This window comes from Bufo bufo, chromosome 10 (genome assembly GCF_905171765.1).
Source record: "Bufo bufo chromosome 10, aBufBuf1.1, whole genome shotgun sequence".
NCBI classification, from domain to species: domain Eukaryota; kingdom Metazoa; phylum Chordata; class Amphibia; order Anura; family Bufonidae; genus Bufo; species Bufo bufo.
In genome coordinates, this window is record NC_053398.1 from 25,032,231 (window position 1) to 25,058,584 (window position 26,354).

The 26,354-nt window shown below is 43.8% G+C and overlaps 1 protein-coding gene across 1 annotated transcript in view; it reads left to right on the forward strand.

Annotated features, from left to right (window-relative positions):
• The window catches only part of LOC120980778 (solute carrier family 13 member 1-like), a 46,743-nt gene extending 22,257 nt beyond the window's left edge, over positions 1-24,486 (forward strand). The window contains exons 5-16 of the mRNA XM_040410056.1: positions 1,335-1,371; positions 4,747-4,792; positions 8,075-8,113; positions 9,090-9,238; positions 11,805-11,924; positions 15,978-16,076; positions 17,225-17,326; positions 19,922-20,022; positions 21,438-21,565; positions 22,631-22,792; positions 23,642-23,779; positions 23,902-24,486. Of these exons, the coding sequence (XP_040265990.1) occupies positions 1,335-1,371; positions 4,747-4,792; positions 8,075-8,113; positions 9,090-9,238; positions 11,805-11,924; positions 15,978-16,076; positions 17,225-17,326; positions 19,922-20,022; positions 21,438-21,565; positions 22,631-22,792; positions 23,642-23,779; positions 23,902-24,042 (1,262 nt within the window). The 3' untranslated portion in view covers positions 24,043-24,486. The remainder of the gene's footprint in view (positions 1-1,334; positions 1,372-4,746; positions 4,793-8,074; positions 8,114-9,089; positions 9,239-11,804; positions 11,925-15,977; positions 16,077-17,224; positions 17,327-19,921; positions 20,023-21,437; positions 21,566-22,630; positions 22,793-23,641; positions 23,780-23,901) is intronic.
• The last annotated feature ends 1,868 nt before the right edge of the window (positions 24,487-26,354 follow it).

Sequence of the window (26,354 nt, forward strand, 5' to 3'; positions counted from 1 at the left end):
CTTTAGAGGGCCGCACAGCCCTCCATGTGCTCGCCAGAGGTAGCCTGACTGCCATTAGGTACCGAAATGAGATCCTCAGACCCCTTGTGAGACCATATGCTGGTGCGGTTGGCCCTAGGTTCCTCCTAATGCAAGACAATGCTAGACCTCATGTGGCTGGAGTGTGTCAGCAGTTCCTGCAAGACAAAGGCATTGATGCTATGGACTGGCCCGCCCGTTCCCCAGACCTGAATCCAATTGAGCACATCTGGGACATCATGTCTCGCTCTATCCACCAACGTCACGTTGCACCACAGACTGTCCAGGAGTTGGCAGATGCTTTAGTCCAGGTCTGGGAGGAGATCCCTCAGGAGACCGTCCGCCACCTCATCAGGAGCATGCACAGGCGTTGAAGGGAGGTCATACAGGCACGTGGAGGTCACACACACTACTGAGCCTCATTTTGACTTGTTTTAAGGACATTACATCAAAGTTGGATCAGCCTGTAGTGTGTTTTTCCACTTTAATTTTGAGACTCCAAATCCAGACCTCCATGGGTTGAAAAATTTGATTTCCTTTTTTTAATTTTTGTGTGATTTTGTCGTCAGCACATTCAACTATGTAAAGAACAAAGTATTTCAGAAGAATATTTAATTAATTCAGATCTAGGATGTGTTATTTTTGTGTTCCCTTTATTTTTTTGAGCAGTGTATATATCATTCATGCCCTGAGTGTTGTCTCGTTTCTGCCTGAAAACTGACAACCCCTTTAACTGTTCCTCAAACCAAAGATTTCTGCATATAAAGTCAATAAAACATGCCAAGCAAAATGTCTTTAATCCATCATCAATAAGACCTGGTGTGTGCCAGATAATCAAATATTATGGATTATTTGAGTATAGAAGGGTGTATATAAAGGACACCAATAAGAGTAGAGGATCTAGAGATAGATGGCCTAATTATATATATATATATATATATATATATATATATAATGCAATATATGCCATGCTAACTTTTATAAAACGGAAAATGCTTCCTATTTGGAAGTCTTCTGCTCCAGGTCCTAACTATTTACATTTATATTGCTTTTTTTTAATAGAAATGCATGCTGGATTACCGGACTTTTTGGAGTATTGGATGCCAGCTAAAGCAATTTCACAGTATATACTTACATTTTTAAGTAGGGGTGTAACCCAGAGCAGTATTCTTATTGGACTTTACCCCCTACCTCTCCTGATGTGATCTGCATTGTATGTAGAGGGAAAGCTCTGATACCAATTTGTCTTATTGTAATATTTTATCGAATATTTACTTATTTTTAAATGTTATTTCTTGTCTATGTTTCCTATTCAGACACTACAAAGATTGATCTTGCATCTTTGCCTGAAAGGTAAGAGTCTAGGTGGAGGTATCTTCTGACATGTCAGAAGAATAGTTAAAGGGCTTGTGCCAAGAAAAATATACTACATTTTTCAAACCTGCACCTGGATCTGAATATTTTTGTGACTGCATGTAATTAAAACATTTTGTATAGTCGCTGAGCTATTCAATAAAATATATCTGCATAGCGCCACCTGCTGTTTGTTCTTTTTATTTTTTTTATTTCTTGTCCACCTCAATGAGGGGGTCGCACATGCTCAGGCTGGTTCTAGCTTTGTTAGAAACATATTGTCTTGTACTATATGATGTCAGATTTTTCATTTTTTTTGCATCAATCATGCCATAACTCCTTTTAAAGAGGACCTGTCACTAGTGTCTGTTTTTGTAAATAATTGTGTTCAACATGAAATGGCAATTTTTCAGCATCTAGTCTTATGACACTTATGATGTTCTGTTCCTCTATTATTCCTGCTAAAAGTTATGAATAAATTACCAGCAGTCTGCAATAATGGTCCATCTGGGTGTTACCAGCTGTGGTTGTCTCCATGCACAATCTGACACTATCCAGTTATTGCTGCTAGTGTCAGACTGTGGTAGCACTCAGTTGTACATTTATTCGTAAAGGTTTATCGGGATTAATAGAGGAACAGCACAACATACAGTTATGAGACAAGATGCCTCAGAATTGTTAATGCATGGGGAATACAATTATTTATTAAAATATACATGTCAAGTTTGGTGACAGGTCAGTTGAGCCACATCCTATTTAGTCTGATAGGGTTCACACGGGTAAATGTACTCTGTTAAGATTAGGGAAACATCTCCTCCTTAATACGCAGCTATACAAGTGTAGGGAGTAATACTGTACCTCTAATTCAAGGTTTGGTATGAATCTGACTTTTGCTCTACTTTCCAATGGATACTGTATTCCTTCTTGGGTGGAATATCTCTATAATATAGAGTCATACAGAGGCACCATATGGTGGCATAGTGCCTACGGTTCTGTAGTAGTAGCTGCAGAGACATCTGTTCCATACAAGGTCCGTTCACATGTCTCTGCTAGTCATGAGGCCTTAAAGGGCATCTCAGCAGATTTGCACCTATCCAACAAAAGTAAGTGTGGCAAAAACTAGAAAGTGAAATATGTCCAGCCAAGTCAGAAAAACACTGGTTAGTAGTGTTGAGCGAGCACTAAAGTGCTCGTGTGGTCAGGCCGAAAACATCGGTATGTTCATGTGTTCTACCGAGCACAATGGAAGTCAATGGGAGAACCCCAGGCACCCCCTGCTCGGAAGAGAAGAGGGTGTCTGGTTTAGAAAAAAAAGTTAGAAATTGATGGAAACCCCATCAAAATGGTTTGGAAACAGCATTAAGAGGATAGCTGGATGCATCTTAGACTCCTATTATGTACGACATACAATGGACAACCACACCAAGACTATATGCCAAAAGCCAGGTATGTGCAAGACCTCAATCTATCCATGAGACGGATAACGGGCTGAGTCAGCATACCTTACAATGGCAGCCTTGTGCACTGAGACATGCCAAACCAGCTGTCATCTGACTGAGAACCAGTAAGCCTCAAAGTTATTTTGCATCTGTTGGATGGCTTGGGTGGACCTGCGCACCTAGATCAATATCATTAGGGTGACAAAAGGTTTTCTGATTGTCCAAACATAAGGCTACTTTCACACTTGCGGCAGGACGGATCCGACAGGCTGTTCACCCTGTCGGATCCATCCTTCCGCAAGTGTGAAAGTACCCTAATATTCTATAAACTTTTCTATACAGTTTTGTCATGTAAAAACTCATTTGCATAAACATGGGCATATGGGAAAGACATGCAAATGAGCAGAATCTGCCTTGTTTTTCAGCTGTCCTAAGACTATGAAAACCAATAGATGGCGCTATTGAGTTATGAACAGCGCCATCTATTGGTTTCATAGTCTTCTGACAAGAATATTAGACTGAGTCTTATGACAAGCTTATTAGTGTAGCCTTTTGCATGGAAAATTCGCGATTTAGAATATTCGTGATCTACACTGATTTATTACCCAGCTTTCCCAGTGTCAGATATCATCCTAGTGTAGATCAGGAATATTCTAATTGTCAACTTTTATTGAGAATTTTCCATGCAAAAGTCTACACTAATAATAAGCTTGTCATAAGACTCATAGTCTAATATTCTTGTCAGAAGACTGTGAAACCAATAGATGGCGCTGTTCATAACTCAATAGCGCCATCTATTGGTTTTCATAGTCTTATGACAGCTGAAAAACAACGCAGATTCTGCTTATTTGCATGTCTTTCACATATGCCCATGTTTATGCAAATGAGTTTTTACATGACAAAACTGTATAGAAAGTTTATTGAATATTAGGGTACTTTCACACTTGCGGAAGGATGGATCCGACAGGGTGAACAGCCTGTCGGATCAGTCCTGCCGAAAGTGTGAAAGTAGCCTTATGTTTGGACAATCAGAAAACCTTTTGTCGCCCTAATGATATTGATCTAGGTGTGCAGGTCCACCCAAGCCATCCAACAGATGCAAAATAACTTTGAGGTTTACTGGTTCTCAGTCAGATGAGAGCTAGTTTGGAATATCTCATAGTGCACAAGGCTGCTATTGTAAGGTATGCTGGCTGTTATCCGTCTCATGGATAGATTGATGGCTTGCACATACCTGGCTTTTGGCATATAGCCTTTGTGTGGTTGTTTATTGTATGTCCTACATAATAGGAGTCTAAGACGCATCCAGCTATCCTCTTAATGCTGTTTCCAAACCATTTTGATGGGTTTTCCATCAATTTCTAACCTTTTTCTTGTGACCCAGACACTCTCCTTTCTTTAGAGCAGGGGGTGCCTGGTTTGATGCTCAAGTCTCCCATTGACTTTCATTGTATTAAATTGTACTTGAGCACCCAAAGTATTCGGATCTGCTGAGCATAGCGATTCTTGAGCCGAACAGCAGTTCGGCCGAGCATGCTCGCTGAACACTACTGGTTAGAGCTTAAAGGGCATCTGTCAGCAGATTTGCACCTATGAAACTGGCTGACTCGTTACATGTGCACTTGGCAGCTGAAGGCATCTGTGTTCATATGTGCCCGCATTGCTGAGAAAAACAATGGCTTAATGTTTTTAGGACTTGTCTGGACATATTTTGCTTTATAGTTTTTGCCACATTTACTTTTGTTAGATTTGCATGAAATCTACAGATACAATTGATGCAGAACAAGCATTTCGTTGCCTGTAATTTCTTCAGCTGTAATTCTGCACTGGTGAGGGGGAACGGGAAGCAGCCTGAACATCCTTTAGGAAAATGAGATTGACTTTTGAATTTCCAATTTATTTATTTTTTACCTTTTTTTTTTTTTTTTTGTTTCAGCAATAATATTCTGGATAATGGAATTGCAAACACTGAAGAAAATGAGGTTTGTTGGATCTGTGCAGCCTCGCTCGGCCATTCTCATTCCTGTCTCATGTGCTCCCCTCAGAGGGTTCTGTAACCTCGTCAGGGGGAAAGTTACTGTCTTGTTTTTCATTTTTCTCATCAAAGTAGATTTAGGTTTCGAAATACCGTCCCCGTCAAATGAGGTTTTATTCATATCCCGCAGTGTATCATTTGTACTTCAGTATCTAATACCATAAACTGTTGTTTTTTCATAATTTGTAGGAAATGTGTAGTGTTCTGCTTTCATTTGTTTGCATTGGATTGGTCACTTTCAATTGATGGCTTTGTGGCCCTTTTAACCACTTCCGACAGACAATTTTTTATTTTTTTTCCTTTATCCCTGCCTTCCAAAAGCCATAATTTTTATTTTATTTTTTCATACTGCATTGTACTCATTTATGAGGTAAATATCATTTATTTATTTTTTTTTCTGTCGGTCTTTATTAAAAATATGGAGCCCTTTTCTCTGTACAGAGCTGAGATGCTCTTTTAATAGGATGTGAATTTTCTCTCTTCCGTCAGGCAGGAAGCTGAAGGGCTCTTTATCTCTGCTCTCTGACCTTATAACCGCTCATTAAAACTTTATTCTAATTTTGAGAAAATGAATTTTTGTAATATACTATATACAAATATCACTGGTACACTGCTGACATGTCAGTGCACTATTGGAGTACAGATTCCACTGGGGCTGCAGTGGGTAATATAGAGGCTAGAGCTCACATCGCTGCCTCTGCCTGTTCCAGCTTATCTCACTAAGGGCTGTTTCACACGAGCGGATGCCGTGCGTGTCAATGACAGCCAAGCCTTGCACTGGACAGCAGAGACACGGATCATTAACATGATTGATAATGCTCCGTGCCTCTCTGCTCTTTTTACTACAAAATCACAGGGAGCTAAAGTTGTCACTGTGATTTTGTAGTAAAAAGATCAGAGAGGCACGGAGCCTTATCAATCATGTTAATCTGTGTCTCTGCTGTCCAGTGCGGGGCTTGGCTGTCATTTACGCTGCGGATGACACGCACGGCATCCGCTCGTGTGAAACAGCCCTAAGGGTTCATGCACACAGCCGTTGCCCGGCCATACCTGTATTGCGGCCCACAATCCAATTCACTTGACATGTTCTATTTATTTATTTTTTTGCGGTGCGGACAGATCATGGACCCATTCAAGTTGAATAGGTCTGCATCGGTCTTTGGCAGCCGCATGGATGGTTCCTGTGCATTGGGGACCGCAAATTGCAGTCCCCAATGCACGGAACGGCCGGAACATGAGCCCTAAGAGCTCTGCAGTAAGATGACAGCCCGGAGCAGGGGTGCACCTAGCCTTTCTGCTGCCTGAGACGAAAAGGGAAATTGCGCCTCGCCGCCCAATGCCAATTCCTTTACCTAACCTCTTCCCTTTGGCTGCCCCTCTCTTGCCCCTACCTGGTGCTGCCTGAGGCTATTGCCTCATTCGTGGTGCACCCTTAGGCCTGAGAGCTTTCAGTAGATTCCCTGACTGTGATGACAACCAGTCTGCACATTATCTAGAAAGAGAAAATCTAAGGGTTTAAATGACCAGGATCAGAGTTATCTCCAATCCTGATCACTACACGTGAGTGTCAGCTGTATAACATAGTGGGCACCTACTGAACCCAATCTGTATATCCCCTTCTGGCTTCTGGTGTGTGTGTGTGTGTGTGTGTGTGTGTGTGTGTGTGTGTATGTATATGTACCGGTATATATTTAGTGGATATTGGTAAGGGGTCAAAGGGAACCTGTGATGTTGAATATATTCTCCAATCTGAGGAAGCATGTTATAGAGCAGGTGAAGCTGAGCAGATTGATATATAGTATTGTGGGAAAACATTAATTACAGCTTGAAATGTATTGATCTAGACCTCTGCTCCTTCTTTAGGAGTCCAGTGGGCGGTCTCACTCAATGACTGACACCCTTACCTGTATGGGCTTGCATCCTGAGTTCACTATCTGTCGCAGTCCCTGATTAGGACAGTCCCGTGGACTGACCTATTTCCCATAAAACTATATATCGATCTGCTCATGTCTGAAGGTTCTCATTTATCCAGGTCATGGTATATCTGTACAGAATAAATCAAGGCAACTGGACTTACTGTAGATTTCTTGGAAACGTTTCACTCGTTCTTCCAACGAGCTTTCTCATTTCTGAGTGACTGTACAAGAATTCTCTGGGAATAAATATGTAACTGAATCAACATCTAGTAATTATACCCAGCATGGGGTATCCGGATTGGGCCTTTGTCAAAACAGAAGGAAGGAGAAGAAAGAGCGCCAAGACTACCAGTGAGGGCGAGAAGAATGACAGACGCAAGAATATGGTTATCCCATATGTAGCTGGGGTGTCTGAGAAACTCAAAAGGATTTTTAATAAACATCACATCCCTGTCTGCTTTAAACCCAGCAACACACTGAGGCAACAACTGCTTCACCCCAAAGACCCAATGCCTAAACACAAGATGGACATCATTGTGTACGCAGTCCAGTGCAATGAGGAATGCTCAGAACTGTATATATCGGCAAAACAAAACAACAACTACATCAGCGTATGGCTCAGCATAGAAGAGCCAAAACCTCTGGTCAAGATTCAGCCGTGTACTTGCATCTAAAAGAAACCAGGCACACCTTTGAAGACAGTAAAGTACGTGTTTTGGATAAGGAGGCCGATTTGGTACAAACGAGGTGTGAAGGAGGCCATCTACGTAAAAATGGAGAAGCCAATCTTGAATAGAGGGGGGGTTAGACATCTATTGTCTGCCACATACAATGCTGTCTTGACACCTTTTTCTGGGAGGTCATTATCACCTACTGACTCCAATTAGGATAATGAAATCAACACCTTTGACCCCATGCTGGGTATAATTACCAGATGTTGATTCAGTTACATATTTATTCCCAGAGAATTCTTGTACAGTCACTCGTTGGAAGAACGAGTGAAACGTTTTCAAGAAATCTACAGTAGGTCCAGTTGCCTTGATTTATTCTTTACAGATATCGATCTGCTCAGCTTCTCCTGCTCTATAACATGCTGCCTGCAGAATGGACTCCATTTCAATGTGACACGTTCTGTCCTTTCTCCTGACAAGTCTGTTTTAGTAAATAGTGGTTTGTTTGTTTTTCTCCAAAAAATTTCAATGTGCATCTTTCCTTTTAGAACTTTTTTTTCTATTTTCCATTTCTGTTATTCCTCCTTTAAATGCTTTTCTGAATTGACAACTGATATCTGATTAAAAACGACTGTTTTACAGGAGGAGCCAGCATTTGAAAGCCGGAGATATTCCAAACAGGTAACTTGTCCTATGTAGGTGCTTCACAGTCTCAAAATGTCCATATGTTCTGGTGGAACCTGTAGAAATGGACTGTCTTGCTGACAACCCCTTTTAAAGAGATCGCACAATGTAGGCAGATAAAGCCCTGCAAAAAAAGTGTACACCGGACCATACGGCCGCTATATACAGTATCTTTGTGCTTGTCAAAGCTACGGTAGGTTCTACAATCAAGGGTCATATGGGTATCATTGACGATATCTCCAGTGCATCTGGAGTAAGACACTGTATAGTCATTTATTGGCTTGCACTTGGGCTCTGGGTGGTGATTTTTGGAGTGTTTGTGTCCTCAGTATTTCCGTAGACTAATATCTCCACCCGCTGTTTACTGCCGGGCAGTTAACTTCACCCAATATTTGCTCATACTTTCCCTATTACACCCTGTCTGACAGTTCTTGCAGGACTGACCTCAGGGACTCCGTATAATGGTGTAAACCTCACTGTTTTGCATGTCCTGAAGATTTTTCCATTGCCACCAGACAAAACAAAAAATTTGAGACCATAGTTGCTTGACTTGAAACAGCTGGTGAGAGATTAGAGGGGCATAGCACGGCCCGACGAGATTTAATAAGGGAGGGCGAATGCGTGGCAATACCATTTTATGTAGCAAAAGGTGCTGTGCAAAATCTCTAGAAGCCGATGCAAGTAGATGAACATGTACTGTAGACTGATATAAGCTTCTGTCAGAATAACCTCCCAGATAAGCCCATCCGCATCCCTTGCCACTTAGCAAAAGTGGTGAGAAATTAGAAAATCTGCAAATTATTGCAGGACCTGCACATAATTCGTGACTCTTACAGTGAATTTGGGGAGCAAATCAATTTATAACACCTCATTAATTGAAGTTATCATGATTTGGGGCAGGGTCTGTATGGATATATATTTAAATGCATTTTTATTTATTTATTTATTTTTTTTTTGCACTGGGGTTTTTCAGACCAAATCTGGGCGTTTCTACAGGACGAAACGTGATCACATGATGTGCAAAGCTTTTTCGCTGGGAATTGCGTATTCTTCCACCATTGGAGGGATGGCCACTCTCACAGGGACCTCCACTAATCTCATATTTATTGAACAGTTTGAAACGTAAGTAGCATTTCATATATTTAAAGTACAATGTAATAGACTTGTCTGCAGTACAATTCATATGTTTCTTAAAGACACCCAACATTAAAGGCTATGTACACCTTTGGCACTTTTTTATTGCATTTCACTCACTTTGAGCTAAAAATAATTTTTTAATTTGGTCTTTATAAAAAAATGTTGAGCGCCTTCCTCTGTACAGCCTTGAGATTCTCTAGTAGCTGCTCAGTTTTTTTTCTTGTGTTCCATCAGGCAGCTCAGCTGACGTCAGGCCTTCTAAACCCTCGTTATAGCTCAATTCTTATCTTACTGATAAGAATGTGGCTTAGGGCTGTATTACTCTTACGGATTTCAGACGAGTCATTGCTCAGGTGGCCAATTACACACAGATCTTTTGTTATACACACCAACTATTGGTCTAAATGGACAGAAATTGGTCAGATACTCTGTTGATGTAATAATACAGCCTGAAGAGTGTTTGACCTTTCAGTAATTTAGAGAAGTTTTATTAGTGGAAATACTGATTCACACAGCTAGACAAACAGTTAAACCTTTGTGGCAGAACGGTAGAATATTTTTTAATAAAGACCAATTGCAAAAAAAAAATTTTTTAGCCCAAGGTGTGTAAGATGCAATCAAAACAATTTCCCCCGAAGGTGTACATATCCTTTAAGCACTAGTGGGGGCATAAAATGAGAAAAAAAAACATTCTGTCCTCTGTTACTCCTTGTGTTACATCTATCATGGCTTCAGATAGGAGACACTGGCTGTGCCTGCCCACTCTATTCCCCTAAAGGGGTTGTCCACTTTGGTTCTGGCTTTCTGACAGACTCCTGTAAGTTGCTGGACCTGCAGAGGGAAGCATATTTACCTGCTCTGTTGCCAGGTTTCTGCTGCCAGCGACATGATGGGGTCTGGCTGAAAGTCCCCATAAGGCCTCATGCCCACAACCTAAAGGTGAACAAGCCCTTTAAGGTGTGTCGACCAGACTTGCACTGTGCTGGCGTCTAATCCACAGTGTAGGGAGCTTGTCAGAATTCCATTCCCTTTAGACCTCATGCACACGGCCGTTGTTTTGGTCCGAATCCGAGCCGCAGCTTTTGCGGCTCTGATGCGGACCCATTCACTTCAATGGGGCCGCAAAAGATGCAGACAGCACTCCGTGTGCTGTCCGCATCCGTTGCTCCGTTACGTGGACTGCAAAAAAAATATAACCTGTCCTATTCAAAAAAATATAACCTGTCCTATTCAAAAAAATATAACCTGTCCTATTCAAAAAAATATAACCTGTCCTAGTCTTGTTCGCGTTTTGCGGACAAGAATAGGCAGGTATATCAATGGCTGTCCGTGCCGTTCCGTAAATTGTGGAACGCACACGGACGCCATCCGTGTTTTGCGGAACGCAAAACACACAACGGTCGTGTGCATGAAGCCTTATACTGCCATTGCATAAAAGCATGTAGGAAATTTTTTTGTGTGGATTTTGTTGCGAAAACGCTATTGATTTGATGCAGATTCTACACTTTTTACATTACAAAGGGTGAAACTCATAATAAAAATTTGCAGCATAACTTGACATGTTGGAGCTTTAAAATGCCCCACGGGTCAGTTTCCACTGTGGATTTTTAATTTTTTTTCTGTGAGAATTATTAAAAACGTTACTTTGCTGCCACGGTACAACGCTGTGGGTTTGCTCCATGATAATCCTCAATTCTAAATCTGCAACATTTCATATGGAGATACAGATTTGCCATTGTAGATTCTCGTGCGCAAATCCGCCAACACCAGCAAAGCGGATGAGAAAAATCGATCTGTGGAGCAGATTTGAAATCTGCACCATGTCAATTTAGGCTGTGGCTCTCCATTGTGGATTTCACCCTTTGCAGTGGAGAGGGTGAAATCCACAGCCATTTTTGCCACGAATCAGTGTCACATTCGCAGCAAACTTTTCCACTGTATTTCCCGTACTCTAAAGGTTGTCTGATTCAAATATCCTATAGGGCATTCTAAGTTAATAGAAGGAAGTTCCTTATTCTCCATCTACTAGCTGTAGCAGAGGAAGGTGAACCCTGTCTGCCCATGTGTTACATAGACATTGCGTTGATTTCAAGGAGTTCTCCGAAATCTAAAATAAAATGTAGCTGTGGATGGGCATGTGCTGAAACCCAATAAAACACCCTGGGATCAGCTCATATTTGAGACACCCTTCAAATAAAAAAAGCCTTGTCCCAAGTGACCAGCCTGTCCCAGTATTACATTATTCAGACCGGCGGCATAAACGCCAGTCTTAATAAATGTGGCCCTTAGAGCTCATGCACCCGACCGTATATTTTGTTTTTCCTGCATCTGATCCGCAGATCAGACCGATTCACTTCAATGGGGCTGCAAAAGATCCATAGGTCCGTTCCATGGCACCAGAAAAAAAAATGTGTCCTATTCTTGTCTGTATTACGGACAAGGATAGGACAGTTCTGTATCTTGCATAGGATTTCTGCATTTCTTGCACTCTGTAGTGTTGTTTATAATCTGCAGATTAGACGTAGTCATTCTTTTCTGTATTTCTCTGCAGACGATACCCCGGATGTCAGTTTGTAAATTTTGGATCCTGGATTGCGTTCTCTTTCCCCATTGCCTTCATTATCTTAATATTTTCCTGGATGTGGATTAACTGGCTTTTTCTGGGCTTTAGGTAACTATTGATGCATATTAAATTTATACGGTGCAAGTATAAGTCAGCGGGGTTTGTAGTATGTCCTTTATGGCCTTCTTGAGTTTCCGTTTATAGTGAAAATCAATATGTGAACGGGTATCTCCGAAGGAAAAAGAACCATCTCTCCAGCACCACCTGATGGAAGTGGCTCCCGATGACTCAAAATCTAACTTTTTAACAAGCCTTGGGCCATGACAAGGGAACATAGCCAAGCCAATTATCTATCTGTAGACGGCTGTTTCAGGGTGCTTGCCCCTCATCAATATGGAGTAGAATTCTGGCTGGCTCAGTGCGATGCCTTGGATGCGACTTCAGTGTAGGGTACTGGTTCTCCTTAAAGAGACCAATCCTGTATGGAGACTTACAGGAAGTGCTCCATGGTATAGAGGCTTAGGGGGTCATTTACCAATCTGAAATACGTCTAAATGTGGCGTATTTCAGGCACAGATAGCAGCGCAACTAACATATCTGCAACTTCGCCCTGCTCACGCCAGGTTTAAAATTATGGGCGGAAGAGGGGACAGGCCGCCGGCAGGCCCGTTTTTATATGCCGACGTTATGGAGAGGCCTGCGCCTCTTCATAACTTTGGCGGATCCGCCGCCAGTTTAGGGCATCATTCAGACTGGCAGCATAAACTCCAGTCCTAATAAATGTGGCTCTAAGAGCTCATGCACCCGACCGTATATTTGTTTTTCCTGCATCTGATCCGCAGATCAGACCGATTCACTTCAATGGGGCTGCAAAAGATCCATATGTCCGTTCCATGGCACCTGAAAAAAATAATGTGTCATATTCTTGTCTGTATTACGGACAAGGATAGGACAGTTCTATAGAGGGCAGGATGTGCCATTCTGCTAAATGCGGAACGTGCACGGCCGATATCCGTGTTTTGTGGATCTGCTATTTGTGGACCGCAAAAACGGCTGCGGCCGTGTGCATAAGTCCCTATTGGCAGTGCTCCATGGGGAAACAATATGCATAGAGATATCTCCCAAGAAAAGAGAACCATCTGGCTGGCGCCGCCTGGTTAGAGCCAGTACTCCACCTAAGCTGCGTCCAAGGCATCACACTTGGCCAGAATCCTACTCTGTACTGATGAGGCAAGCACCCCAAAACAGCCAAGCCAAATATTCATCCATAATTGGCTATGTTCCCTTGTCATGTTCCAAGGCTTGCTAAAAAGATCTACTTGGCAGGAACGGCTTCAGCTCCGGTGCTCTCTGTGCCTTCATGTATTATATTGTCGTCCTGATTCTTGCCAATGCAAATGTATGGCTTAGATGAAACTTCCCTGGCATAGCTTATTGCCAGGGGCTCCTGATCCCCGGGGCGGCTGAAGGTCTTTGTATGAGCAAAAGTCTTTATCTCTCGTCACCAGTGTTTTATATCTGTCTACATCTGGGCAGTTAGTGGTGACTGAAGATACCAACAGTTATCTGTTTGCACATCTACAGGCCACATGTGATAAAAATTGTATATTTGTCTTCTTAAAGAGCACCTTTTAGCAACTACTTTCATCCCCCATTGTAAAAATTATTCTGGAGCATCTAATATGCTGAATGACACTCTGCAGGAGTGCGGATACGTCGCATTGTCACCTGCTGATGTATCCTTCGTTGGGATTTGTTACTAAGGCCTCATGCACACGATCATTCAGTTTTTTTTTTTGCGGGCCGCAAAAAACGGAAGCCACCCAAGTGCCTTCCGCAATTTACGGAACGGGCGGACCATTGTAGAAATGCCTATTCTTGTCCGCAAAACGGACAAGAATAGGACAGGTTATATTTTATTTGCGGGGCCATGGAACGGAGCAACGGATGCGGACAGCACACTGAGTGCTGTCCACATCTTTTGCGGCCCCATTGAAGTGAATGGGTCCGCACCCAAGCTGCAAAAACTGCGGCTCGGATGCGGACCTGGACAACGGTCGTGTGCATGAGGCCTAAGTGACAGCTGTTCCGGCCACTGGTGAAAAATTGTTCTTTCAAGAGTCTTTAAAAATAATGCTAAATTATATTGGGAAATTCCAGTTTTTCCCAGTGTCTTGCTTTACCCGTAGCCATATGTTGGATAGTACCTTAAGATAGGTCATCAATATCTGAATGGTGGGGGTCTGACTCCTGCACCTCCCCCCCCCAGTTGGCTGTTTAAAGAGACCGAGGCACTCTGAGTGCTGCATCCTTTTTCTAGGCCATTGACGTCACCTTCATTGGTTACATGACCTAGGTGCAGGTCAAGTGAATGGGCCTGGACTGCAGTACTGAGCACAGCCACTGTAGAATGGATGGCGCTGTGCTTGGTAAGCTGTGAGGAGGCCACGGTGCTCACTGGAGTGCTGCGGCCTCCCGTAAAAGCTGATCGGTGGAGGTCCTTGGCGTCAGGTCCCCACCAGTCTGATATTTAATTACCTTTCCTGAGGATAGGTCATCAATATCAGAATCTCTGACAACCCCTTTAATTTTGCTTTTGGCCACTAAATCAGAATATATTGTTATATGTATAGGATTGGGGCGCTTATTTTGTTGCATAATGGGGGTCTATAGATTAATATTCAGTAAGTTCCCTGTGTTTTGGTAAAGTAACTGTAGAGAAACTGCAGGAGAATATACACTTTATAGTAAGAAAATAGAATAAATTTAAAGTGAGCTAAGCTAGTGTTAAAGAGGACCTTTCACCTGTATAAACTATGTGAACTGAGTATGCTGCCATATAGAGCGGCGCCCGGGGATCTCACTGCACTTACTATTATCCCCGGGCGCCGCTCCGTTCTCCCGTTATAGGCTCCGGTACCTTTTGCTTTTTAAGTTATAGTAGGCGGGTCTTCTCTTGTCCTGTGGGCGTCTCCTTCTCCTAGGCTGCAGCGCTGGCCAATCGCAGCTCACAGCCTGAGAGGTTTTTTTCTCCCAGGCTGTGAGCTGTGCGCTGCGATTGGCCAGCGCTGCAGCCTAGGAGAAGGAGACGCCCACAGGACAAGGGAAGACCCGCCTACTATAACTTACAGAGCAAAGGTACCGGAGCCTATAACGGGAGAACGGAGCGGCGCCCGGGGATAATAGTAAGTGCAGTGAGATCCCCGGGCGCCGCTCTATATGGCAGCATACTCAGTTAACATCGTTTATACAGGTGAAAGGTCCTCTTTAAACAAAAAATCTGATGGGTACCCTTATTTTGCTGTAACAATACTGCGAATTGGGGGTGCCAAATGCACTTTTTTGCGGGCATTGCTGGGTGGTCCTAAGCACAAGGCTTAAATCCCCCGATTTTATTACTTTTTTAAATGTCTTTAAAGGGCATCTGTCAGCAGTTTTGTACCTATGACACTGGCTGACCTGTTACATGTGCGCTTGGCAGCTGAAGGCATCTGTGTTGGTCCCATGGGCCTCTAAGAGCAATGGGGGCATTGCTGTTACACCTAGAGGCTCTGCTCCTTCAGCACCTTCTGCACTTTGATAGGGCCTGGCAGTGAAAACATGTAAAAGTGCGGCAGTTGCAGAGAGAGCAGAGCCTCTAGGTGTAATGACAACGTCCCCGTTGCTCCTAGAGGCTCATTTGCATATAATAAAACATCATATTTCTCAGCAATGCGGGCACATATGAACATGGGACCAACACAGATGCCTTCAGCTGCCAAGCGCACATGTAACAGGTCAGCCAGTGTCATAGGTACAAATCTGCTGACAGATGCCCTTTGAGTGCACATCTGGTAAGTGGTAAAAGAATAAATGTACAGGTATTTTACAGGAGCCGGATAGCTCTGGGATAATCCTAGTGAATTACACATCCACATTATGATGGACAGGTTTTTGAAAACTGTTTATTTAACCTCATCCAGATGTGGGTGTTCATGGGTGGGTCTGAGATGGGTGGGGGGGTGCCTTTTAAATACCCCAATTTATCAACACAAATGTTTAAGTATGTCATGACTACCCTCAAGAAACAAGCAGAAAGACTTGCCATGATGAAATCTAAACTTGTATAACTCTGAGCAGAAATACGTTTCTTTACGTTCTACCCCCACGTTCATATTGCAGCCTAAAGGAAATGCGGTGTTGGCGAAAATCCAAGTCTCCAAGCCATGAGGATTCAAGAAACATTTTGAGACAAGAATATGAAAAACTTGGCCCCTTGAGGTATTTAGTCATGGCAGATATACCCTATATACATAATCGCGCAGTATATTACTTTTCACTGCACCAAAATGTACGGTACAATTGTTATCTATCTGCAGGATTATATTTACAGCTACCAGAGGATGAAGGAGACTGACTGGGAACTTTACTTATAGCTGACGTACGGAGGAAAACTGACTGGGGGCTGTATGTACAGCTGCCAGAGGGGGAAGGAGATTGATTTGGGGCTGCATTTACAGCTACCAGAGGGAGGAAGAAGATTGATTGGGGGGCTGTATTTACAGCTACCAGAGGGGGAAGTAGATTGATTTAGGGCTAAATTTACAGCTACCAGAGGGAGGCAGAAGATTGATTGGGGGGGCTGTATTTACAGCTACCAGAGGGAGGAAGAAGATTGATTTAGGGCTAAATTTACAGCTACCAGAGGGAGGCAGAAGATTGATTGGGGGGCTGTATTTACAGCTACCAGAGAGGAGGAGACGGTAATGTGGGGCAGGTAGGAGCGTTAGACACACAAAGGCCGTGCAGTGTGTTGATGGAGTTGTAGGTGCAAACAGAGAAATGGGCTATGTGACACTGTCCAGCCTGCCCACAATTGCACGGATTAGTAGTGCTGATGGGGATGAAAAGGGGAAATGGTGCAGAATTTTGGTAACAGGATTTTGGACCTTTTTTCAAGCACTTGATTTGTGGCATACCCCTTTTAGTTCTAAATTGCAGATTTGGAACTGTGTGTCAGAAAAACGGCACACATATGAAAGATAGATTAAGAAATGATCCAGCACAGAATTGTATTATTATAGTATTGTGCATATCTGGGCACCTTACCATGGTCCGGCATGCACAGTAAATGAGCAGGATGCAGATCGTGTGGTCAATAATTGATAGGATGACCTCTTTCACAAAAGCTCTCTTCATATTGTGCCGTTTTATAGCTCTGCTATAGGACTGACGGAAGCCTTTAACGAGCGCTACATTTCTAACCGTTTTTTCTTTTTTCCATATGGCATTGAATTGACGGATTGAAATATTATCCACCCTATTTTACAGCAGAACGTAGTGGATTGTGGTCCCCAGTCCGGCACCTGCTGAATATATGAAAGGGGCTATTTTACAACCTATTTCATATCTATATTTTTATCTTGCAGTTACCAGGAGGTGGTGACCCTTATGATCTTCCTGTTAATGGCCTTGTCCTGGTTCACACGGGACCCTGGATTTATCCCAGGTTGGGATTCACTGTTTGGACTGTGAGTTGTGCTAGGTGGATACAATTATATGCATATTATTATGTCATTTAACTGCTGTATCTGTTAAGGTCGGCCATTGACATAGCAATATTTCTGACCAAGAGCAATCTGTTGAAGGGACGTTCTGTTGAAAAAGTGCCTGATCGTTCTTTCCCCTGATATCTGACTATTTGTAACGGATAACCTCTGCTCTGTAAGGGCATCAGCATCTGATCGGTGGAGGTCCGAGACCCAGGACCCCCACTGATCAGTTTGAGAAGGCATGCCACTTCTGTGGGCGCCACAGCCTTCTCGCAGCTTACCCATCGGTCACGTGGCTTAGGAGCAGCTCAGCCCCATTCAAGTGAATGACGCTGAGCTGCAATATCAAGCACAGCCATTATGCAATGTATGGTGCTGTGCTTGGTAAGCTGCGAGGAGGCAGGAGCCTTCTGAAACAGCTGATCGGTGGTGGTCCTTGGTGTCAGACCCCCACTGATCAGATACTGACCTATCCAGAAGATCATCAGTTATAAATAGCCAGATAACCCCTTTAAAAGGCCCCCATACATACTGTTTATAGTCAGGCGATCCCTTTAATGGTTGGCTTTATGTAAGCCTTATGACCGCTGTTTTCTTTTTTTGCATGAAACGTGCTTTCAGAATGTCTAGCTGCACCTGCACAAACTGTAGCTTTGTCTTTCACTATTTACATGCATATTATATTCTATTATCTCTTAGGCCTCTTTCACACGGGCGTTGCGGGAAAAGGTCCGGGTGCGTTGCGGGAACATGCGCGATTTTTCCGCGCGAGTGCAAAACATTGTAATGCGTTTTGCACTCGCGTGAGAAAAATCGCGCATGTTTGGTACCCGAACTTCTTCACAGAAGTTCGGGCTTTGGATCGGTGTTGGGTAGATTGTATTATTTTCCCTTATAACCATATATATATAAAAAAAATTAACTCGCCTTAATCCACTTGCTCGCGCAGCCCGGCTTCTCTTCGGTCTCCTTCTTTGCTGTGTGCAGGAAAAGGACCTGTGGTGACGTCACTCCGGTCATCACATGGTCCATCACCATGGTAAAAGATCATGTGATGGACCATGTGATGACCGGAGTGACGTCACCACAGGTCCTTTTCCTGCACACAGCAAAAAAGAAGACAGAAGAGATGCCGAGCTGCGTGAGCAAGTGGATTAAGGTGAGTTTAATTTTTTATTTTTTAACCCCTCCAGCTCTATTTTACTAAGCATTCTGTATTCAGAATGCTATTATTTTCCCTTATAACCATGTTATAAGGGAAAATAATAATGATCGGGTCCCCTACCGTGGGACCTATCGTCTCCTAGCAACCGTGCGTGAAAATCGCACCGCATCCGCACTTGTTTGCGGATGCTTGCGATTTTCACGCAACCCCATTCATTTCTATGGGGCCTGCGTTATGTGAAAAACGCCCAAAGAGGAGCATGCTGCGATTTTCCTGCAACGCACAAGTGATGCGTGAAAATCGCTGCTCGTGTGCACAGCCCCATAGAAATGAATGGGTCGGGATTCAGTGCGGGTGCAATGTGTTCAACTCACGCATCGCATTCCGCGCGGAATACTCGCCCGTGTGAAAGGGGCCTTAATGTTACCTATACCTGCTAATAGAAAATGTCCATTTCGGTGCCTGCTGTAGAAAAGCTGGCCATGCACTTTAAATAGCTGTCAGCTTGAACGGTTCTTCCTCTCAACTACCCTTTCCCCACGCACACTCGGATCTGCTGAGCGTGCATGTGCTCTCAGTGGGGAGAGGGTGCCAAGATGGGAATGTTTGCTGGGCGTTTCATACACATGAGGTGGTTGTCTGGTCTTGCTAAAATCAGTGGGTTCAGGCGACCGCAGGCCGATTAATGGTGTAAAGACCATTCCCATATACTGGTCAGCGATCGGCCTACAGCCATCTTTGAGGTGGTCACGAAGATGATTTCTTGTCAGCAGCACATCTCCCCATGTAGACGGCTTGTGCGGAGGTGCTGAGCATCCATATGGACATGGCTCTTACCTGAACACTGCCCTCTCTTCAAGCTTCTGAATGGTGGGGGTGATGAAAATCTGACCCCACACCCATCAGATATAGATCAAAATCCTGATCAACCCATATAATGATTCTGGACGAATTCACAGCCAGGTCTCCATTGAACTCCAACATACTTGCCAATGTTTTTTAGGTTTGTAAAATTGGGGCATTCAAAATCTCGCCCCCTGGCAACGCCCACTTCTGGGCGGGGTTAACGTTAACCTTGTCCATTTTCGGCCTGTGACGGCCTGAATTTGTCAGGACTGTCTCTGAAAATCGGTCACAGTCCCTGCAAATTCGGGACAGTTGGCAACTATGACTATGAAGACTGTGGTGGCAACAATTTGACAAATATGGATGGGTGTGTGTATGGGGGGCAGGGGCATGTCTTAACCCTAGTTATCCTGGTAGGTGAGGGTCCCTATCAAGTGTTTATAGCATATCTCTTGGATTGCTTAAGAGAATACATTTTTGATGTTATATAAATTGTGTCATTTCAGTCTCTTTGACAAATCTTGTTACATGTTGTTATGTTTTTTTTTTCTTTGCATGAACAGGAAAGGTTATAAATCGGATGCTACCTCAGCTATTCTCTTTGGCTTTTTATTGTTTATTATACCCGGAAGAAAGCCCAGCTGGTGGTGCTGTAGATCAAAGGGTGAGTTTCCTTCTTTTAGGTGTTAGAAGGTTCATTGTACTCTATACAGATCTGCCAGTCTGCACTGAAGCAGCCATTGTGTTCTATGGCAGACACCAGAGAGCAGGGCATTGCGGGCGCTCAGATGACCTTTACACAGTCAGAGCTCGGCTCAAAACCATTTCCTCTGCACAGTCGCTCGTCCTATCAATTCCTATTATAAATGGTCCTTCAAACGTATCATTAAATGGAACCGGTAACGTCGAACGTGGTGCTAAGCTGCAGGCAGCATGTTATAGAGCAGGAGGAGCGGAGCAGATTGATATATACTGTAGATCAGGGATGCTCAACCTGCGGCCCTCCCAGCATGCCCTAAGAGCTGTAGGCTGCCCAGGCATGCTGGGAATTGTAGTTTTGCAACAGCTGGAGGGCTGCAGGTTGAGCATCCCTGCTGTAGATTATTTGGAAAAGATTCAGTAAAACTTGTGTTTTTATTATTTTACATTCCTGCTCATTCTGGGCTTTGAAGTCCAGGAGACGGTCCTATCCGTGATTGACTCTGTATACAGAGAGCTGTCAATCACTGATGGGACCGCCTCCTGGACTTTTAATCCCGGAAAGAGCAGGAATGTAAATGTATAAATTATACTGAATCTTTTCCCATAAATCTATTCAGCAGTCTGCTCAGCTCCTGACGCTCTATAACATGTTGCCTGCAGATTGCACTCCATTTTCATGGTGAAACGTTCCCTTTTAAGTGTGTCCACCTAACAGCACACCTACATCTAGCAAGTCCCGTTCCATGGTTTTAATGTAGAGTACATTAGGCTGGACTAACTGACAATCTAACATGTATGGGGAGATCTTGACTGTCCTGTGACTAAGTGACGACAGAGGAGAGATGGCGGGGGACGTTAAATTTCAATGCCCGATTCTGGTGTTCTCCCACCAGAGGTATCTGGTAACAGCTTTCCTCACTTTCCCTACTGAAAACACTTACACACTCAGTCGTTTGGGGGAGTCGGGAAAGCCGCCAGCCTACCGATTTATTCAGGCGATAAATATCAAAGGTGTCCGTGCAGTTCTTCCTAGTCAAAATGGCCAGGCATAGACTTTGGGCTTGTGTAGGAGATGCGCTCGGACCCTGTACTCTGTGCTTGTGTGCTTGTGTTAGGCACCATATTCTTCCCTAGAAGCTTTTATGGAGAATATACAGAAATATGGATGGAAAAATACACAGATACAGCATGGGCCCATAGGTTTCTGTTTGTTAGAGAGTGTCATAATATACTTGTGATTGCCATGTCCGTATCTGTGTTAGCGGGCGGCATGTAGGACTCGCTGTGAAATGTGCAGAGCGGCCAAATTTTTTATTTTTTTTTTATTTGAAACTTACATGTAGTTTTTGTTTTCCACATCCGTGCTGCCATTTATAGAAAAGCCTAGAGTGTCAGCGGCGGCAGAATCCACGCCAATGATCACATGGAAGGAGTTTGAAGAATGCATTCCCTGGCATATCGTCATTCTGGTCGGAGGTGGTTTTGCGCTAGCTAAGGGATGTGAGGTAAGTGAACAGGGGTGATCGTGCGCTTTCTCTTTCCCTCCAGAAACAATTAATTTATTAAGCTTAATGTGACAATATTGTGTTTTTAATTTGTGCCAGAAACCTGCATACATGCTTTGCATCACATATATATTTTTTTATTGTTTTTAAGGGCTTATTTACATGACTGTGTTTTCTCTTCTGTGTGCTGTCCTTTTTATAAAAAAAAAAAAAAAAGGGACCTCACATCGACCCACACAAGTCAATGGAGCTATTCTGTGTTTTGTTTTTTGTTTTTTTGTTTTGTTTTTTCTTTCTTCACGGATACGTGTTCCCTTCTGAGAATCTTGGTGCATCTCCTAATCTGATCTATTTTTCTGGATCAGACTTTCCCATTAAAGTATGGGAGCGAGATCAAAAACCATAATACTGCAGTGAACAGGTGACCCCAGTGCAGGTGTGGGGTGTCAGACCGGCACCGATTGGATATTAATGACCTATCCCGAGGTCATCAATATCAGGAGCCTGGAAACCCCCTTTAAAATGCACCAAGATATATCAAATTTTTGGCACAAGTCAAGCAATAGGTGGCGAACAGACAAGTGTCGGCTGTGCACCAAAATAATCATCCAGCTTAGATCACTGTGCATTTTAAGGCTCATTCAGACAACTGTATATTTGTGTCCGCATCTGTTCCACAGTTTTGCAAAACTGGTGCAGACCCATTCATTTGAACGAGGCCGCAAAAGATGCGGACAGCACACCGCGTGCTGTCCGCATCCACACTTCAGTTCTGCGGCCGCCGCAAAAAAGCTAGAACATGTCCTATTCTTGTCCACTTTTGTGGACAAGAATAGGACATGTTCTATCATGGGGCTGGACATTCTGCTCTGCAAAAATGCCAGTATCCTCGTTTTGCGGATTCACAACTTGCGGACAAATCGGTTACGGTCATCTGAATGGATACAGTCGTGTTAGTCCAAGTTTCCTAAATCTTAGACTGGATTAGAAAACCTGCCCTAATATAATATCCGTGTGATCCGATGTGTTGTGGACCATTTCTAATAGCCTTTTTCCTTTTTGTAGGTGTCTGGCCTGTCCGTGTGGGTCGGGCACAAGATGGAACCACTGAGCAGCTTGCCAGTCTGGGTGATTGTACTGATTGTCTGCCTGTTGGTGACCTCTGTGACAGAGGTGGCAAGTAACCCGGCCACCATCACCATATTTCAGCCCATCTTGTCTTCACTGGTGAGAGCATACATTAGGAGTCGTCTTCAGAATTTTAAGCTGTTAGTAGGAAAAAAAAAAGCAAGGCAGGTTCCTCATTTAGGGTCCTAAACTTTTAGACACACGGGAGAGCAGCGGTAGAGTGTCTTACTCTAAAGGGCCAGCACATCCATGCATTAAACAGCCAGCCCATTGATGTCAATGGAAACTGTGTAATACATCGTTTTTCCTTTGGTAGTACTGTAGAAGAACTTAAAGGGGTTATCCAAGAGTGTAAAAATCTCCCCCATATGCTGGGCCCCTCACAATGAATATACTTACCCTTCCCCCTGCTCCCTATGCCGCTCCTGGTCCCCGCACCGCCGCAGCAGCTTCTCCCAGTGCGCGGATGAAAACATCCGGTGTCGGGGGGGTTTAGAGAGCAGCCAATGGCAGGTGGGGATGGAGACGAGCCTCCCTATCCCTAGCATCGGTCGGAGCGAGAGAAGCTGTAGCTGCGGTGCGGTGCGGGGACCAGGAGTGGCGCAGGGTAAGTATATACATTCTGCGGGGCCTGGCATATGGCGGACATTTTTATACTCTTGGTTAACCCCTTTAATCCGATTTTACTATTAAATAAAGTGGCAAAAACCTAACAAGCAGCTTTTCTCACACCCATTGGATTGTCACCTCTATAGATGTATATACATGTATAAAGAGAAGTGTATATATTTCTGTATACCTGTGGTACAGAACGTGCAGGTTTTAAAGGGTAACTCCTGGTGGAATCGGGGAAAAAAAAAATGACCTATTTAAAACGTAGGCGCACTAAGTTTGTAATGCAAATAATACTTTGTTTTAATTCCTAATGATGATTTCTCTTTGTTAAAGGCTGAAGGAATAGGAGTAAACCCGCTCCTGGTCATCATCCCAGCGACTATAAGTGCCTCCTGTGCGTTCCTTTTGCCTGTTGCCAATCCACCAAACGCCATTGTATTTTCATACGGTCACCTGACTGTGACGGACATGGTGAGTAGATGCTTGTCTGTTGTCTCCCCCTAGTGGTTGAACTAGAGCATTTTGGTCTTTATTTTCCCACAATTTCCAGTAGATCATTTGTGTGTTTTTTCTTTAATTCTCCTCATCCACAGATGAAAGCAGGACTGGGGACAAACCTAATCAGCATGATAACATTGTGGTTTGGACTTTACACTTGGGGGTTTCCCATGTTTGACCTGAACACTTTCCCGGACTGGGCATCTCACAACATATCAACAGTGGCGACGCCGTGATCGACTTCTACGTCTCCGTTTCTGGCGTGAAGAAGGCAGATTCTGATTGACTTCTGGGGATGAATCCAAGCAATCTGCGTTCTCTGAATGTTCTTAGTCTGAGTATTATCTGCTAGCTGGGGTGGGAATTGGCTGAAGACATGGAGCATGCAGGTTGCTTTGTGGTTTAGTTAACACAGTAAAGCATTATAGATGGATTAGATGGAGTTTTTTTTTTTTTAAAGTATGAAATATTAATGAACCTTTTTATCATTCACAAAACAAAAGACAAATTGGCTGTGATGCACGCAGCCTGGCACTAAAGAACAGCAGCGCCCTTCCAAAAATACATGAGGCCTGTTCACTTCTTATGAGGGCTCGTTCAGACTAATGTATTTTGAGTTCCGTATACAGAACCATTCATTTCAACGGGTCCGCAAAAGATGCGGACAGCACTCTGTGCGCTGTCCGCTGCTCCCTTCCGTGGCCCCGCAAAATTATGAGTCCTGTCCTATTCTCGTCTGTTTTGCAGACAAGAATAGGCATTTCTATAATGGGCCTCCTGGTCCGTTTCACAAATTGCAGAAGGCACACGGGCGGCGTTCGTTGCGGACCGCAAAAAGCGCCACGGTCGCATGAACGAACCCTAACTAGTGATGGCGCCACCCATACTTCCAGGATTGCCTTACTTAATTTATGGTGGGACAATCCCTTTAACACCTATCGACAGGATAGATAAGTATGTGATCAGTGTGGGTGTGACTGCTGTGGCCCCCACCGATCCCAAGAACTGGGGCCCTATTACCCTTCGAGTAAAAGGAGAGACAGTCAATTACACCTGCTGCTGCTTCATCCCTCTAAGGGACCGCCAAAGAGAAGCAACGTACAGCGCCCTCCAGCAGCCCAACCGAGATGAATGCGGCAGGTGCTACTGGTTCTCATTGAAGAGACTTGCCTACAGCAATGCTCCATGGGTAAATCAGTATGCAAATGCATTAGCTTTCTTATGTTCTTCACACTTGGTAGCCACTTCTATCTATATGTATCCTAGATAGATTGACCAATCGCACCCCAGTTCTGCCCAAAATCAGAAGCGTATTGAGGTCTGCAGATCTTGGGTGAAGGATTGCGGATTTATGCTTCTCTATAGTGCCAGGCCGCAGTAAGGCTAAGTGCCCCATGGTGATGAATTGCCACAATCAGAAATCTTGGGATTGTTGCATGACTTTCTCCTCTCATAAGGAAACCTTTTAAAGGGATTGGCCCATCCGGGACACTAGGAGATGCCGTCAATGTCAGATAGGTGACGGTCCCACCTTTGCAACCCACTCCTATCTACAGAACGAGACCCATGAAGTAAACAGAGAGCAGCCGCACATGTGCAATTCCCCTTGGTTCACCTCTATCAGAACTGCGAACATATTTCCATGGTGGTGAATGGACGGGTGACCATGCCTGCAAGGTGTGCTCTCCATTCAACGCTATGGGACTTCCAAAAACAGCAGGGCGTGGCCATTCAGCTATTTTAGGAACTCCCCATAGTGATGACGTTGCACGGTGGGCTCTCCTTCACTTCAGGGTCCCGTTCTCTAGATAGATGTGGGGCCCACACCTATCTGACATTGATGCCATACCCTAGCGATGTGCTGTCGGTGCCCCAGATGGCCCAGAAGTAGACATGGAGCCATAGCCTATGTGTGTGTGTGTATACGCAGTCATGGTATTGCTCTCCCCAGGAAAACACACTATTAGTACATAACCTTCATCATTGGAAATGCCATCTGCAAAACCTTTCTGTGTCAGTGAAAACTGCTTCATGTTTTACTCTACTGGGAAAATAGATTGATTGAAGTAAACTTAATCTTCACTCTTTACAGAGCCGTTACCTTTGGTGCTATAGAACTTAACAAAAAAAAAAAAGAAGAGCGGAAAAATAATAAAACTTTAGATTTTGCTAATGAACTAGTTTTCCTTGTTTTGGTACCTATTAGCTGTACAGTGCAGGACTCACTGGTGGCGGGTATCTCTATTTATGTTCAGTGGGGGAGAGGTTAACACTATAGTAATGAGGTAGGGAGATAATTACTACTGGGAATTACAATATCCCTCTATGGGACAGGAGCATGACACACTTGAAGCTGTTCCCCTGATAATAAAGCTTTGATATGCTCTTGTTGAACTGGCATCAATCGCTGTCTGTGATCCGCAGCCGTATGCCCAGATCCATTGTACGTTCCTTTGGCATGTGCTGGACAATGCTTTCGTTTTTTTTTTTATTTGCACAGTAGGATAAAATAACTTGCATTATCACAGGTCAGTTGCACAAAGCTCAT